We start from the raw sequence: 14,122 nt of genomic DNA on the forward strand, positions 1-14,122 counted from the left end.
AGAAACTAATGTAACTTTTGTTTTTTATGGTAAGAAAAATTCTTCACAAGTTCCTTCTTACCTTTGGCACTAAAACACTTCTGTTCTCTCTCACATGCTTTATACAGAGCTGTATGTGCACACGTGTGCACGTATGTATGGTATGTATGGTCATGCGTACATAGAATTACTTTATCATTCATTTAGAGTAAGCCAACCAAATCAGCTGCTCACTTTGGTGTAAAATTGATATAGTTCCCAATCTGCTGGGTAAAAAAATTTCAACTGAATTGAATAAAACCATTTACTTTTTCTTTTTTTTTTTTTCAAGTAGGCTTCATGCTCAGTGTGGGGCTTGAACTCACTACCCTGAGCTGAGATCGAGTCGGATGCTTAACCCATGCACCCCAGTTAAAATCATTTACTTTTGATATTACTTAAACCTGGTATTTAATTAGCTCTTCACTAAATTATTTTCTATTTAGTATCTATGATATATTACCCTTTACTTTTGCTGGTGAGAGTTTTAGTTGGTAATAAAGCACTCATTTTCTTTGTTTTTAATGGAACTGCCCTTAGGTTACTTTCCGCACCAGAATCTATCACTGCAACATCAACAGTCAGGGAGTCATCTGTCTGGACATCCTTAAAGACAACTGGAGTCCTGCTTTGACTATTTCAAAGGTTTTGCTGTCGATTTGTTCTCTTTTGACAGATTGCAACCCTGGTAAGCAAACCTTTATTAACACACACAGTGGGGCTACAGAAATCGGTGTGTTTTGGCTGCCTTAACTATGGATTTGAGAAAGTAAATGCTGTTGGTGGAAAGATGAGCATAAATCATTTTGCAAGGAAATTATCAAAGCCATTTCATTTAGAATAGACCAGAAGTTTCACAGTAACTTTCTTTAGTTTATTAATGGCATGTTACCTATAATTACTTTCTTTCTGTCATTGATGGACTTTCTTCTAAATTCTGTAGCTGAACAAACCATGTTTGACAGGAAGAAAGCCCTGACTGGCCCCAGTGCCTCCTTTTCTTACTCCTTCCATGCTGCCTTGTGCTCTACAGCAACCACTTAGTAACGAAGGGCTTCTAATTCTCCTTCTTTCTTGGATTATAGTTAGGTATTTTAGAAGTAGTAGTAGTGGATATTAAAGTGATAGTTTATGAGTTGGACTAGATTATATTAACTCAGAGATAAAGCCATTAATAACATAGTTCCTAACATTTTTAAGAAATGCTTATTTGCTACATATTAACATGTGTAGTTGACTTGAAAAAGTGACGTTTAGACCTGGGATTTTGCATATGTTATCTTACAAGTGGTCATTTTTTAAAGAAGTTGAATTACTTTTTCTATATATTGGACTAATCACCAAAGGCTTTTACTTTTATCATAAACCCAGCAGTTATACCTATGCCCAAGAGAATTAAAAAGGGTGAGGCAGCTCTAAATGAACTGATAGGGAAAGCTCTCCAAGATATATTAAGTGAAAGAGCAAGGCACTGAAGGAAAGTACATATGTATAATAATATTTTAAATGCTTGTGAATGTGCATAATATCTACACAGAAATGCTGTAAACTGTATTGTAAGATTTGAGTTTTTATTTTAAAAATCACATTTTTAAACAGAAGAAGGTAGAAATATAATCACCAAGCACACTTTCATTGCTGAATAAAATGCCAAGAGTAGTATTAAAAAATCAAATTTATTAAGTCAACTTGTATTTTTTAGTTTAAAGGGCTTTTCTAATTTCAGTATTAAAATACACAGATGATTATTATTTGAAGCATTTTAATCTTGAAAATTTAGCCATTATATACCAAGGTGCTGCTGAAAAATTAATGTTTCAATTTAATAGACTATTAAAACTGTAACTTTAAGACACTGTATAATATCTCTTAATGTTCTTTCTACTTTTCCAGCGGATCCTCTGGTTGGAAGCATAGCCACTCAGTATTTGACCAACAGAGCAGAACATGACAGGATAGCCAGACAGTGGACCAAGAGATACGCCACATAATTCACAGAATTTGTATGCGGTGTGAAGGAGCAGAAGGCCCCTTCCCACTGTGCTGCAAATCTTTATAGCCTTTACAATACGGACTTCTGTGTATATGTTATACTGATTCTACTCTCTGCTTTTATCCTTTGGAGACTGGGAGACTCCCCAAAAAGGTAAATGCTATCAAGAGTAGAACTTTGTAGCTGTAGATTAGTTATGTTTAAAACGCCTACTTGCAAGTCTTGCTTCTTTGGGATATCAAAATGTATTTTGTGATGTACTAAGGATACTGGTCCTGAAGTCTACCAAATATTATAGTGCATTTTAGCCTAATTCATTATCTGTATGAAGTTATAAAAGTAGCCGTAGATGACTAGGAATTATGTCATTTGTATTAAACCCAGATCTATTTCTGAGTATGTGGTTCATGCTGTTGTGAAAAATGTTTTACCTTTTACCTTTGTCAGTTTGTAATGAGAGGATTTCCTTTTACCCTTTGTAGCTCAGAGAGCACCTGATGTATCATCTCAAACACAATAAACATGCTCCTGAAGGCATAGTTTCCTGTCGTAATATTTTAAGTCAATCTTGTTAGAAGGTGTATCTGAGATGATTGTTGATGAAATAAAAATGCGGATATGAAGATTGACTACTAAGGACCAGTACAAATAAATGAATTGTTAAATTGAAAACATTTGAAATCTTGTTAAATGTGTAGAGTTTTTTTTTTTCCTTGAAGTACTAATGAGAGAATATAATGAGCTTAAACATGTAAAACTGGATTTAAAATCATTGATCTCAAAACACATAAAGCTCTACTTCGATAAGATGATATTTGAGCAAAAGATAATATGAAATTGTGACTCACTGAGGAATCTGGTATTAACTTATGGAACATTTTGTTTCCCAATTGGTGATTTTCATTCACCATTGGACAGTGTTGTCAAATAACTTTAATCTGATAGTGCTTCTGTGTCATTGGTACATTTTTTACTTCTAGTACTGGTCTTGAATTTTCATGGTGTATGGTGTGTATTACCATTCTTATTATGGCACTTAGCCAGCAGATAATAGCTAGAGGCAGAGTTGAACACAGAAACCATTGTCTGGCCTGAAGGTGGAATAGAGCTCTGGATTAGTGTGCAGATCTGGCATTTATTTCTCATTTGAAAAAATAACTAAATTTTAAGCGTTTTACAGGTTATATAAATTCCTTCTTTTTGGTTACAATTATCAAATATTAGATTTCTTATAGGAGTTAGAATTACTTTGCAGTATTCAGGTTTGGTAAACAGTATAAATGTGCTTAATATTTTTCTATGGCTACGATAATTATTGAGGTAATTCTCCAGTCCTGTAGCCAAGGTTGTGGAATGTGGGGCAAATGTCTTCTCCAGTACTAAATATGGAGCTTAAAGTACCATCTTAAAAATGTATAGAGTGGAGTTACTAGCATAAAAATACGTTGCTTCAAGCTAATAAAGTAAAACATTTATAGTTGCATATACCGTCACTTAGTGGGCCTCCTACTTGAGTATTTGTCAACAGAAGTCTTAAATCAGGGTAAAAATAAAGTTTTATGTGTGTTTTTCACTAACCCCCTCCCCCCCGCCCCATCTCTCCATATTACAAAGGAACACTAAGCACATAGGTAGTATTTTGAAGAATTCAGGCTTAGGTCTATGAAAACCTTTGAGCCTTGACTATTTTAAGTGGTAATAATAGATAATGGAGTTCAAGTCAGTGTGATGAGAGTGGGGACCTTTTATGTAAACTGTAAGGGTTTCTGTGTAGGTGAGCTGCAAAAGTGGTTTTTTTCCCCCACTTCCAGTATCGTATATTCTGCATCCTAGAGTAATGAACCTTTCTCTTGATGCCAGAAAAGCTTTCATCATAATGAATATTAGGATGTTTGGGGTATTATCATTAGACTTCCTTTATTTGTTATCCCACTAATTACTACCAACCTTTTTGCTACTTTGTAGGCTATAACCCATGCTCACTTGGGACAGAGAAGAGGGAACTGGTTACTTAAAAATGTTCGTGGCTCTTTCACAAACTACCTTTGTGGCCTTGAATATGGCACTTTAACTTCTTTGAGTTTTAGTTTATTCATCTATGAAACAAAAGTTGAATTTGATTATCTCCCTATTCTCTATTAGCCTTCAAACTCAGTAGTTCTAATCCTATAACATTTGTTACCCTTGTTCTGCTTTCTCTTTCAGGAAACAGGCTACGATTTCAAATGGGCTGAGAAATAACAATTATCATTTGGTTTCTTTCTGTTAGGTTCCCCTTAAAATCCTGAATATTTTTTACCTTGTTTTCTATTTCTGAAAAACTGTAGATCCGCTTTTCAGTTACGTAGGTATTCATCTATGTATACTACAAATAGGGTGGGTTTTTTCCTCCATGAAACTTTGCTCTGGATGTAAATTGTGCTATTTGAGAACCCAGATTTTTCACGTTTTTACTTTTTTTTTTTTCTTTTTTTACAAATTTTACAAGTGAAAGTCCAAACGTAACTTCGTACGTGTTCAAGAGGAGTCATGGCCTGTGTATTGCATTGAGCCTGCCGTGCTTGCATTCTGGTCACATGCCCTCAGGGGAGCCCTGTCGGGTGCCGCTGTGTGCCCGCCACAGCTTAGCTACTGAATATCCCCTGCCGAGCTTTAGGAGAGGAGACTCTCTGGCCATCTTCGGTTGATAGAGTGAAACTGATGCACAGACCGGTTCAATAACTTGCCCAGATTACACAGCCAGTACGATGGGGAGGTATATCCTCCGTTCTTCACCAGGTTGTGGTTTGTAACATCACAGTTAATCTATGTAACAGCAAATATACATAGATCAGTAACTTCTGAAAAGGACTGTCTAGGATAAAGTACAATTTGCATTTTAGTGAATTCTTATTTTAAATTTTATTTTAAAGTCTCAAATGTAACCTTACAAAATAAGGCTTTATTAATTGATTCCAATGAATTTGAGATATGTTTATCTTCTACCTTAGATACTTGTCATAGGAATACTTTTAACATCACTAATTTCCCTTTGTTGATTGGGAAAATGAGATAAATGATGTTATCTTAAATTGTTTTAGTTATACATTGCATAACCACATCAGGAAATTTATATTGATAAATATGTAGCAAGCATTTAATGACTGCCTTTTTCAAACTAACAAGATGTATTAGTTATCTAGACGTTGCTTTTTTTTTTTTTTTTTTAAAGCAGGAAATCTTAATCACAGGGATAAAACTGTGTAGGCATTTGCGGTTTCGATTGACCCTAAAAGTTCTAATAAGAACTTTGAGGTGTTGGACTTAGAATCAGCCCACTAATTTGTCCAAATGTATTACAACACAAGAATGACTGTATTGTAAAATTTAAGTCAGTTTCAGTCCTGTGACTCATATATTAACTTGTGTTGAGTTGTGTTAATGCACATTTTCACTTGACATTTATATTGTGGTCTTTGGACAGAATTATGGCATGATATGAAAACATTATTTTTATAAAACCAATGCAGATTATTTTAAGAGGCTGAGATAATGAGTCTACAGTGATTACATTATCCACATTTCAGTTAGTGTTCTTTATTTTAGATGAGTAGAGTATATAAATAGATTTGTTTCATGTCTAAATAAATTAGGTTTTTTCAAGTAATTCCCAAATAAAAAATAACTCATAATTACATTTTGATATATAGGCATTATTTGAAACATCAATTTTTTGTTACTAATTTGTCACCTTCTGTTTTGGTGTAAAGTTCTTCAGTGATTTTACATAGGCCTTTCAAAAACCGTTATAAAATGAATTTCTAAAAAAAAAGAATTTCTGAGACTGGTTTGTAAACCAGATTGCCAGCAGTGATGGGGAGTGCTAAAGCCTTGTCAGACAGAATCAACCTTGTTAATTAGAAATGAGAAGTTAAGAAGAAATGAGAGACCTTAGAGGTGGATGCATATTGCCATACCTATCTTCACTTTCCTCTTTTTCTCCCTGATGTGCTCCATAAACTCATAAGCACTTCTCTGAAGGGAATATCCTGGATTTTGAGTAGGGTCTCTTGTTTTAGTTTGCCATCTGCTGTGCTCTCAGCTTCTTATGGTTCCAAGTGCTCCTATGACGAGAAGCCCTATCAGTGATTTTTAACTGATAGTATCCTATTAGCAAGACCAAGCATTCAGAAGCTAAGTTTGAAAATTAAAAAACAACAACAACAAAAAAATGAGAGATTACTCAGATTCAGGCACACGGACATTGTAAACATCCTTTGACAGTATTTATCATTAATTTAGTTGTATATGAGAAAGAGTGATTTAACTCTGATTAAGTATTAAGAGCTCTGGGTCCTAGCCCTGGATATATTTCAGAAATAAACAGAACTATGGCATAGTAAAGGAATTGATCAACAAATCTAGATATTACCAATGAGTCTATTTGGAGATACTTAAATTCACTTTAAATCTTCCACAGCTACAGGTTACCTTGTTGACATCCAGTAAGGCTAAAGCCGATACGCCAGTCTACCCAACACACAACATTAAAAGCAGTTTTTTCCCCTAAATCCTCCAATCCCTAAAGTTTATCTCAAGTCCAGAACCTTCCATGAAACCTTCCCATTTTACTATCAGGTACTTTTAGTCTGTCTGTTTCTCTGAGACTCCATGTGCACAAACATCAGATAAAATAAAAATAATTTAAGCATGTGCATATTTCCAAGTGCCAGCAACAAGCCAGGTGCCTTCCGAGAAGAATCCTTTTTTCTTTTTCTTTATTTTTTTCTATTGGAGGGGATGGAGGTTGGTTATGCTATAGAACCCCTTAACTGACCTCCAGTTCGTTCTACACATTTTAGGTGCTTGCTAATTGAAGATCCTTTCAGGCACTGTGATGCATACAGAGATGAATACATTGTCACATCCTTAAATAGTTTATCATTTTCCTGTCCAGATAAGATTTTTCCCTCATCTTAGCAGAGGAGAACACATCTTTGCTAATTTGTATCCATTTCTGTTGAATGAGAAATTGAACAGATGTCCCTGCTGATTTAGTTATGAAAATATTAGTATAATAATTTGGTAAGTTTTACCCAATCTATATGATATTAAACATACTTAATACTATTTGATGCTTCAAAAATAATTGCTGTCTTTTTTTTTAAAGATTTTTATCTGAGAGAATGAGAGAGAGAGCATGGGGGGGGGAGGGCCAGAGGGAGAGGCAGACTCCCCACCGAGCAGGGAGCCTGATGTGGGGCTCCATCCCTGGACTCCAGGATCATGACCAGAGCCAAAGGCAGTCTCTTAACCAACTGAGCCACCCAGGCACCCTAAAATAATTACTGTCTTTCAGATTACTTTTAGGTACCCAGTGTCTGTAGCATGCATTTTGGCATTTTATTACATTTAGTTTAATACCTTACACATATTTCTGGATAGTGAGCTCTTGGAGGATAGTATCTATACTCCTTGTCTCTATCTCAGCATAATATCTAATATGATATATGTTTGCTGAATGAATTAATATTATGCCATAGGTATAAGTTTTCCAGAAGGTTATCCAGAGACCATATGAAGCAAATCAGTCCTGTCATTTTTAATTCCCTGTCATACTGATTCAGTGCTTAATATGTAGTAGGTGTTGGATATAGTCCTGTTAACTTGAAATATCTGAAGTAGTAGTGGGTTGTTCCCATAACCTACTTGATGTCTACTTGTTTAAAATGGAGAATAACTTCATCTTGTCATTTTTAAGGTCCTTAAATATACCAAAATGCATTTTGTCCTACAGAGTTTACATAATTTTCCCTTGTCATTACTCTCTTCTTGAATTGATATATTTCTCCTGTTCTCTTTTATTGGTAAAATGCCTACTTCAGACACAAAGGAATTACATGTATGTGCTAGCACATGAAAATCCCTTTCCTTATGGTGTTTGTTTGCCATTGCAAGGAAACAAAGTTTTTTAAAAAGTTAAAAAATGTGTGCGTGTGTGTGTTAGATGGTAAGTGCTGTGGAGAAAACTGAAGCAGGGAAGGAAAGAGGCACGGTGTGCTGAGCAGGAGAAAGGGGAGGTTGCATTGTGGTTATAAAATGGGTAGTCAGAGAAGATCTGACCAAAAAGGTGAGTCAGGAGCTGAAGATGGGGAGAGATGAGCCACATGGGGGAAGAGAATTCTAGGCAAAGGGAATAGCAAATGAAAAACTCGGCGGTGAGAGCATGCCCAGTGCATGCAAAAACCATGCAAAACCCAGCAAGGGCTGGGGAAAGTGGAGTGAGCAACTAGGAAAAGAGTGGAAGGCAAGGTCGAGACTACGACAGCTGGGGAGACCTCATAGGGTCTTGTAGTCCATTGTGGGGAGCGGGGTAGTATTCTAAGACAGGAAGCCATTGGAAGGTTTTTTAGCCAGAGTGATAGGATATGATGTGTTTGATTAGAATCTCTGATTACTGTGAGGGATGAGAATTGGTGGAGGGGAGGAGAGGGAGGGAGCAGGGTAAAAGATTGTGATGACTTCTACTTGGGTAGCAGTAGTAGGTGCTAGTAATAGTAGGTGGTGAGAAGTGATCAGATGCTGGTTGAAGGTGGGGCTAACAAGATTGGCTGATGATGCATTTAACTATGGTGGTGTGGAAAAGAAATCCATTTGGCACCAGAGCAAATTAGGCGGCTAGAGTTGAGTTAACTAAAATGAGGAACCTGGAGGTGGAGCAGGATTGGGCAAAATTGAGAGCTCAGTTTTTGACAGGTGAAGTTTGAAATGCCTATTCAGTATGCAAATGGAGGTGTCAGAGCAGTAGATATGCAAATCTGGAATTCAGGAGTAGTTCTGGGCCAGGCATGTACATTTGGGACTCCTGCGTGCATAGGTGATATAGCTATGAGACTGTATGAGATCATCAAGGAAATAAGGGCTGCTGGAGAAGAAAGAAGTCTGGGCACTCCAATGTTAAGAAGCCAGGAGATGAGGAATCAGCCAAGGAACCCAGGAGGGAGCAATCAGAGAAGTAAGAGGAAAACCCCAGGAGCCGGTGGGTGACTGGAAAGGAAGTGAGGAGTTTCTCGTGGAGGTGGTAGGAGTGATCTGGATCCAGTGCAACTGATAAGTCACATAAGATAAAGACTGACGTGTCCATTTTATTTAGCAACTGATGGGTGGTGGACATTAGTGACTTTGATTAGCAGTTTTGTTGGAGTGGTGAGAACAAACGCTCCACTGGAGTGGGGGCCAAAGATAATGGAGAGAGAGGAACTGGAGATGCCTGACAATTTTGCAGTGAAGTTGAGAAATAGGGAATAGTTGGGAGTTTTGTTGGGGCGGTGGTTGTTTTAGGTAGAAAAAAACTGTTGACGGGAAAGATTAAATAGGAAGAAATGAATGAGTGGGGCAGAGAGGCAATGTCCTGGAGAAAATCATCTGCTCCACTGTTTACTGAGGGTGTTTCCAAAGCTCCTTGCACTTGCCTTGGACATTTCTCTCTTTCTGACTAGACTTAACTATTTGGGAAACAGTATCCCCACATAAAGCAGTCTAGGCCTTCCACTGAATTCTTGAATTCTAGGTAGGCAGGAGGGGATGGGATCTAACACACAAGTGAAGCGGTTGTCCTTTGCTGGGAACTTAGACATCTCATCCCATCCGTAGTCAACAGGAGAACAGGCAGAGGACAAGAGGATAGGTCCAGGCTGGAGGGGCGATGCAGCCAGGAAGCTTTCTTGTTGCTTTTATGCCTCCATGAAATAGGTGGTTATTGACTGAAACTGAGGATGGCAGGACCAGAGCTCGTGTTTGTGTGACTCCTCGTGCCCTGGAGAATCAATGTATGATTAAGTGATTTTTTTTTATCTAGATGGGCCTTTAATTTCATAGTTAACATGTTAATAATGAAGTAATTAAAATTCCAGTAGCATTTGGAACAGCTCTTTTAATCCATCACGTACGGTCAGCAACTGTTAGTTGGTTTCAGTCTTAAGCACCTTAATATTTTCTTTCCTTCAAGTGATTTTCCTTTTGTCATTGAGGAATCTACCTTGACACCATGTTTAACTAGAGGAATTTAAGTTATCACTTAAATTGAAAGCTAATACTGCTATACATGCTGGAAACAGAAGAAACTTAGGTCTCTTAAAGAGCTCATCGTAGTCTAGTCAGGAAAAGGAATGTCCTAGGTAAGTACAGAGAGCTTTGGAGAGTTGATGTGGCAGAAGACTGCTTTTCTTTTTAAGATTTTATTTATGAGAGAGAGAGAGAGCAAGCGAGCACAAGGGGGGGAAGTGGAAGTGGAAGAGGAAGAAGCAGGCTCCCCACTGAGCAGGGAGCCTGACTTTGGACTCGATCCCAGCACTCTGGGATCATGACCTGAACCAAAGGCAGACGCTTAACCAACTGAGCCACCCAGGCATCCCCTCCCCTTTTTTTTAAAGATTTTATTTATTTTACAGAAAACTTTTCTTAATTGGGTACAGCAAAATGGTTTATCAAAGATGCCTTCTTGCTCATTCCGATGATTCTAGGAAATTGAGCATTCTTTACCCCGGGTCTGCTTGGTGGATGTGATGGTCAGAGAAAGACATAACACCAACTCCTATTACCCTGACTTCTACCCTAGTCCTGTGGTAAACACTCCTGGTTCCAGCCTGCATCCCTTTGGATGAAGCCTTCCCTTACCCAGGAAGTAGGGAATTTGAAGAGCAGGTTTCATTGCCAGAGAACCGAAGGGGCAGTGAACTTAGGACCAGGGCTCCCATCTTCCTGCTGCTTTCCTGACTTCCTGCCTCCCAAGGACCCATACATAAGGGGGCTTAGCTTAGCTTATTTTCTCTGAAAATCTAGTCAGGCCTGATTGATCATTGGTTCAACCACTTAATTTTGCTTAGAGTCAAGGGTTAACAAATTGTTACAAGTTAAATTTTTTTTCCTGATCAAGTCTTGGTGGAACAGTACCTTTGCTGTGATTATTGCACATTTAAACCCAGCTATACTTACGATCTGAAATTAAATAGGACATGACTCTTCTTTCTCAAGTTAGTAATGTCCTTTAGAATATTTCATGAATCCTATACAGGCTGATTATTGCTGTCTTTTCCCCTTATTTCTGAAGGACGTGTGTTCGTGTTCTGTTCTCCTTTCTAGTTCTAATCTCTTTGTTTAAAGTAGGCTCCACACCCAGTGTGGAGCCCAAGGTGAGGCTTGAATTCACAACCCTGAGAGCAAGACCTGAGCGGAGATCAAGAGTCAGATGCTTAACCGACTGCGCCACCGAGGCGCCCATATTATCTTAATGTGTTGTTTAAATTTAGATAGCCACATGTCCCAGTCCTAGTCCTGTTCACACCCTCACAGTTATCCCTTATCTCTGGGAGCCTTTTAAGTTCCCTCTTGTCCACACAAAGGAGTCGGCTCTCCTTCACACCCCTATCACCGTAATCTTCCCAGGGCAAGCGCTTCATCAGGACACGCCTTGCTCCTGAGATTATTCGAGTGGTTGCCCATTGTTTACAGAGTAAAGTGCAAACTCCTAGAAGCCTCACTTTCTGTCAGGACAGCAGTGTGTTCCTGGGATGAAGCCGCGTCCATTTCAATACCAGCTTCGGATGCACGCGTTTCGTAGTGAAATCCCAGAGCCACTCTTGCCAATGGCAGCGGTGCCATCTATCACTTAAGAATATTTTCTCAGAGAAATAGCAGTAGTGACTCATTGAGAACTCTTCCTTAATCCTCTTACTGTTCAAGGCTTTCTGCTCATAGGACTACAACTCTTCGATGCGCTGACATTTTTATACTTTTACAAACAGCAGTTCAAAGTATTGATGCATGTAACCTTGTTGCTGGCCGTGTTAAGTTTCAAACCTCAGAAAATGGATTGCTTAAGGTACATTGCTAGGCACACCAGTATTTTAAATCTGAATTGATATACTTGGTGCTTCAAGACAGATGGTGCATTGCTTCTGTGCCTGAGAGCATTTGGCAGTGCTGAAATTGAGCCTTCTGTTCAGTCCAGAATAATTCAGTGATGAGTGGGCAACTCTGTACATTTTTTTTTTTTTTGCTGGATTTGAATATTTGGAAGTGTTGTAGCTGATATATTAACTGTAAGTGCCTTCCTAAGATGACGTTACAGGTGTAGGTAAGTGCATAATCGGTGGATAAGCGCCGTGTTATCAGTTTGGCATTTGGCACCCCTTGTTTTTATTTTCATTGCAGTGATTTGTTTCCAGTAAGGTTAACAAGTATTTGACCACATTTAAACACAGGCATATCAAACTTTGCAGATTTAAAGTTAACTGTTAGCTAGGCTAATGTTAGTTAAGATCAAAAGGGAAGCTTCCCAGATGATACTGATGAGAGTTTAAAGTAGCAGAGGTTTTTAAGTCTTGTGTTGGTCATTGTCCCCAGTTTCATTTTATTCCCCTGGTTAACACCTCTTCCCAGGCACCTTGCAAAGACAGCATTTCCTTATTTAAGGCCTGGCTGGAAGACTGCAATGAGAAACCTCTCTAAAGCCCTATATTTTGTTACTTAAAATTAGAAATCGTTTTTTATTCCTTTTGATGTGCAGCTTGTTAGAGCCTTCTTGGTGATTAGCTAGAAATGTACTTTTTCTTCTTCATGTGTTTTCAAAGTAGGATTTATGTAACTCTGTGGTTATCCTTTGGGGAACACTGTGTGTTAAATATAGTATGCCAGAAGCCCACGAGATAACACACCAGTGGGAATCTCTGAAGAAAAAGAGCAAAAGCACCCCTATCCTGCACTTGGTTGTGGGTTATGATGTTGATGGAGGACTATGATAGTTGATTTAGGAGAGGGTACTGTACTGTGAAGAAAACATCCAGACCATTTAAGCTTTGGGAAAAGGTATACTCTTTTGAGCTTGGGTTAAAAGTCCTGTATTGCCTGCTCTCCTAATGCTGGAAGGATAAAGAGATCAATAAAAAGTTTCTTCAGATTCTGTAAATCAGACTTGTCTCTGTTTTCTCTACATTTCCGGAGAAGCCAAGCCCACAGATTGGTGGATTCTGGTGGTGGGAATATTAGTATTGGTTCTATAATGTTCCTGTAAATTCTTTTTCTAACATTAAATGTATTGTGCACACGTACTCTGACCTGACCACTCCTCGAGATTTGTGTCAGTTACATACCCATGGACTGATCTCTTAGTAAGTTGCCTCTTCTTTAGCAGTTACAACTTTACACTTGTCTAGAAGACTCAGTTCCTGTCTGTTACATAGTGGCATATGCATATTTTGGCAGCATGAAACCAGAAGAGTGACTTAGGAGGACAACACCCCCCCTACATTTCCCGCCCTCCCCCCCCCATGACTGATGACTTCTCAGAAAATACTGGACTCTGCTTATTCAACACGGTAGGGTTAGTAACAGCTCCAAAGTTGGGGTCCTGCCCAGGAATCTTTAAAATCATTTCCAAAATAAAGCTATATCATCAAATGAAATCTGTATTATACTATATGAGAACGAATTACCAAGGGTCGGAGCCTGACATACTTGACACTTTCTCTTGAAAGAAATGAATATGGAAGGGCGCCTGTGTGGCTCAGTCGTTAAGCGTCTGCCTTCGGCTCAGGTCATGATCCCAGGGTCCTGGGATCGAGCCCCGCATCGGGCTCCCTGCTCAGCGGGAAGCCTGCTTCTTCCTCTCCCTCTCCCCCTACTTGTATTCCCTCTCTCTCTGTGTCTCTCTGTCAAATACATAAATAAAATCTTTAAAAAAAAAAAAAATATGGAGATAACAACTTTCAAATTTTAGTTGTATCATCACTTAGAGTAATTAGAAGTCATTGATTTATCACAATAGTTTGCATGTGAGTAAAACACCCAATAATAATAATTTCAGTTCTGACTTGTGGGTCTTTAGGATACTGAACTCTAGAGCCATAAGTTTAATTAACCACCAGCCTGTTGCTTTCAAATTTCTTTCTTACTGTACTGTCTTGTTCTGTAAGGAGAATTTTTTTTTTTTTAAACTTCTCTGGGCCTGAATTTTCTCAATTATTGAACAAAAGATAATGAACAACACTGCAGAAATATTTAGTGATGGGAAAAAATTGGTAAAATACTGGGCATTATAAAGAATCTGGAAAGACTTTTTTTAAGCAGTAAAAC

General features: G+C 38.2%; 1 protein-coding gene across 5 annotated transcripts in view; it reads left to right on the forward strand.

Annotated features, from left to right (window-relative positions):
• Window positions 1–2,546, forward strand: part of UBE2E3 (ubiquitin conjugating enzyme E2 E3) — an 83,388-nt gene extending 80,842 nt beyond the window's left edge. For all 5 annotated transcript variants that reach the window (XM_036079912.2, XM_036079909.2, XM_078071059.1 and 2 more), the window contains exons 5-6: window positions 559–706; window positions 1,912–2,546. In XM_036079912.2, coding sequence (XP_035935805.1) covers window positions 559–706; window positions 1,912–2,009 — 246 coding nt within the window. In that variant the 3' untranslated portion in view covers window positions 2,010–2,546. The remainder of the gene's footprint in view (window positions 1–558; window positions 707–1,911) is intronic.
• Window positions 2,547–14,122: the final 11,576 nt, after the last annotated feature.

This window comes from Halichoerus grypus, chromosome 4, assembly GCF_964656455.1.
Source record: "Halichoerus grypus chromosome 4, mHalGry1.hap1.1, whole genome shotgun sequence".
NCBI lineage: Eukaryota > Metazoa > Chordata > Mammalia > Carnivora > Phocidae > Halichoerus > Halichoerus grypus.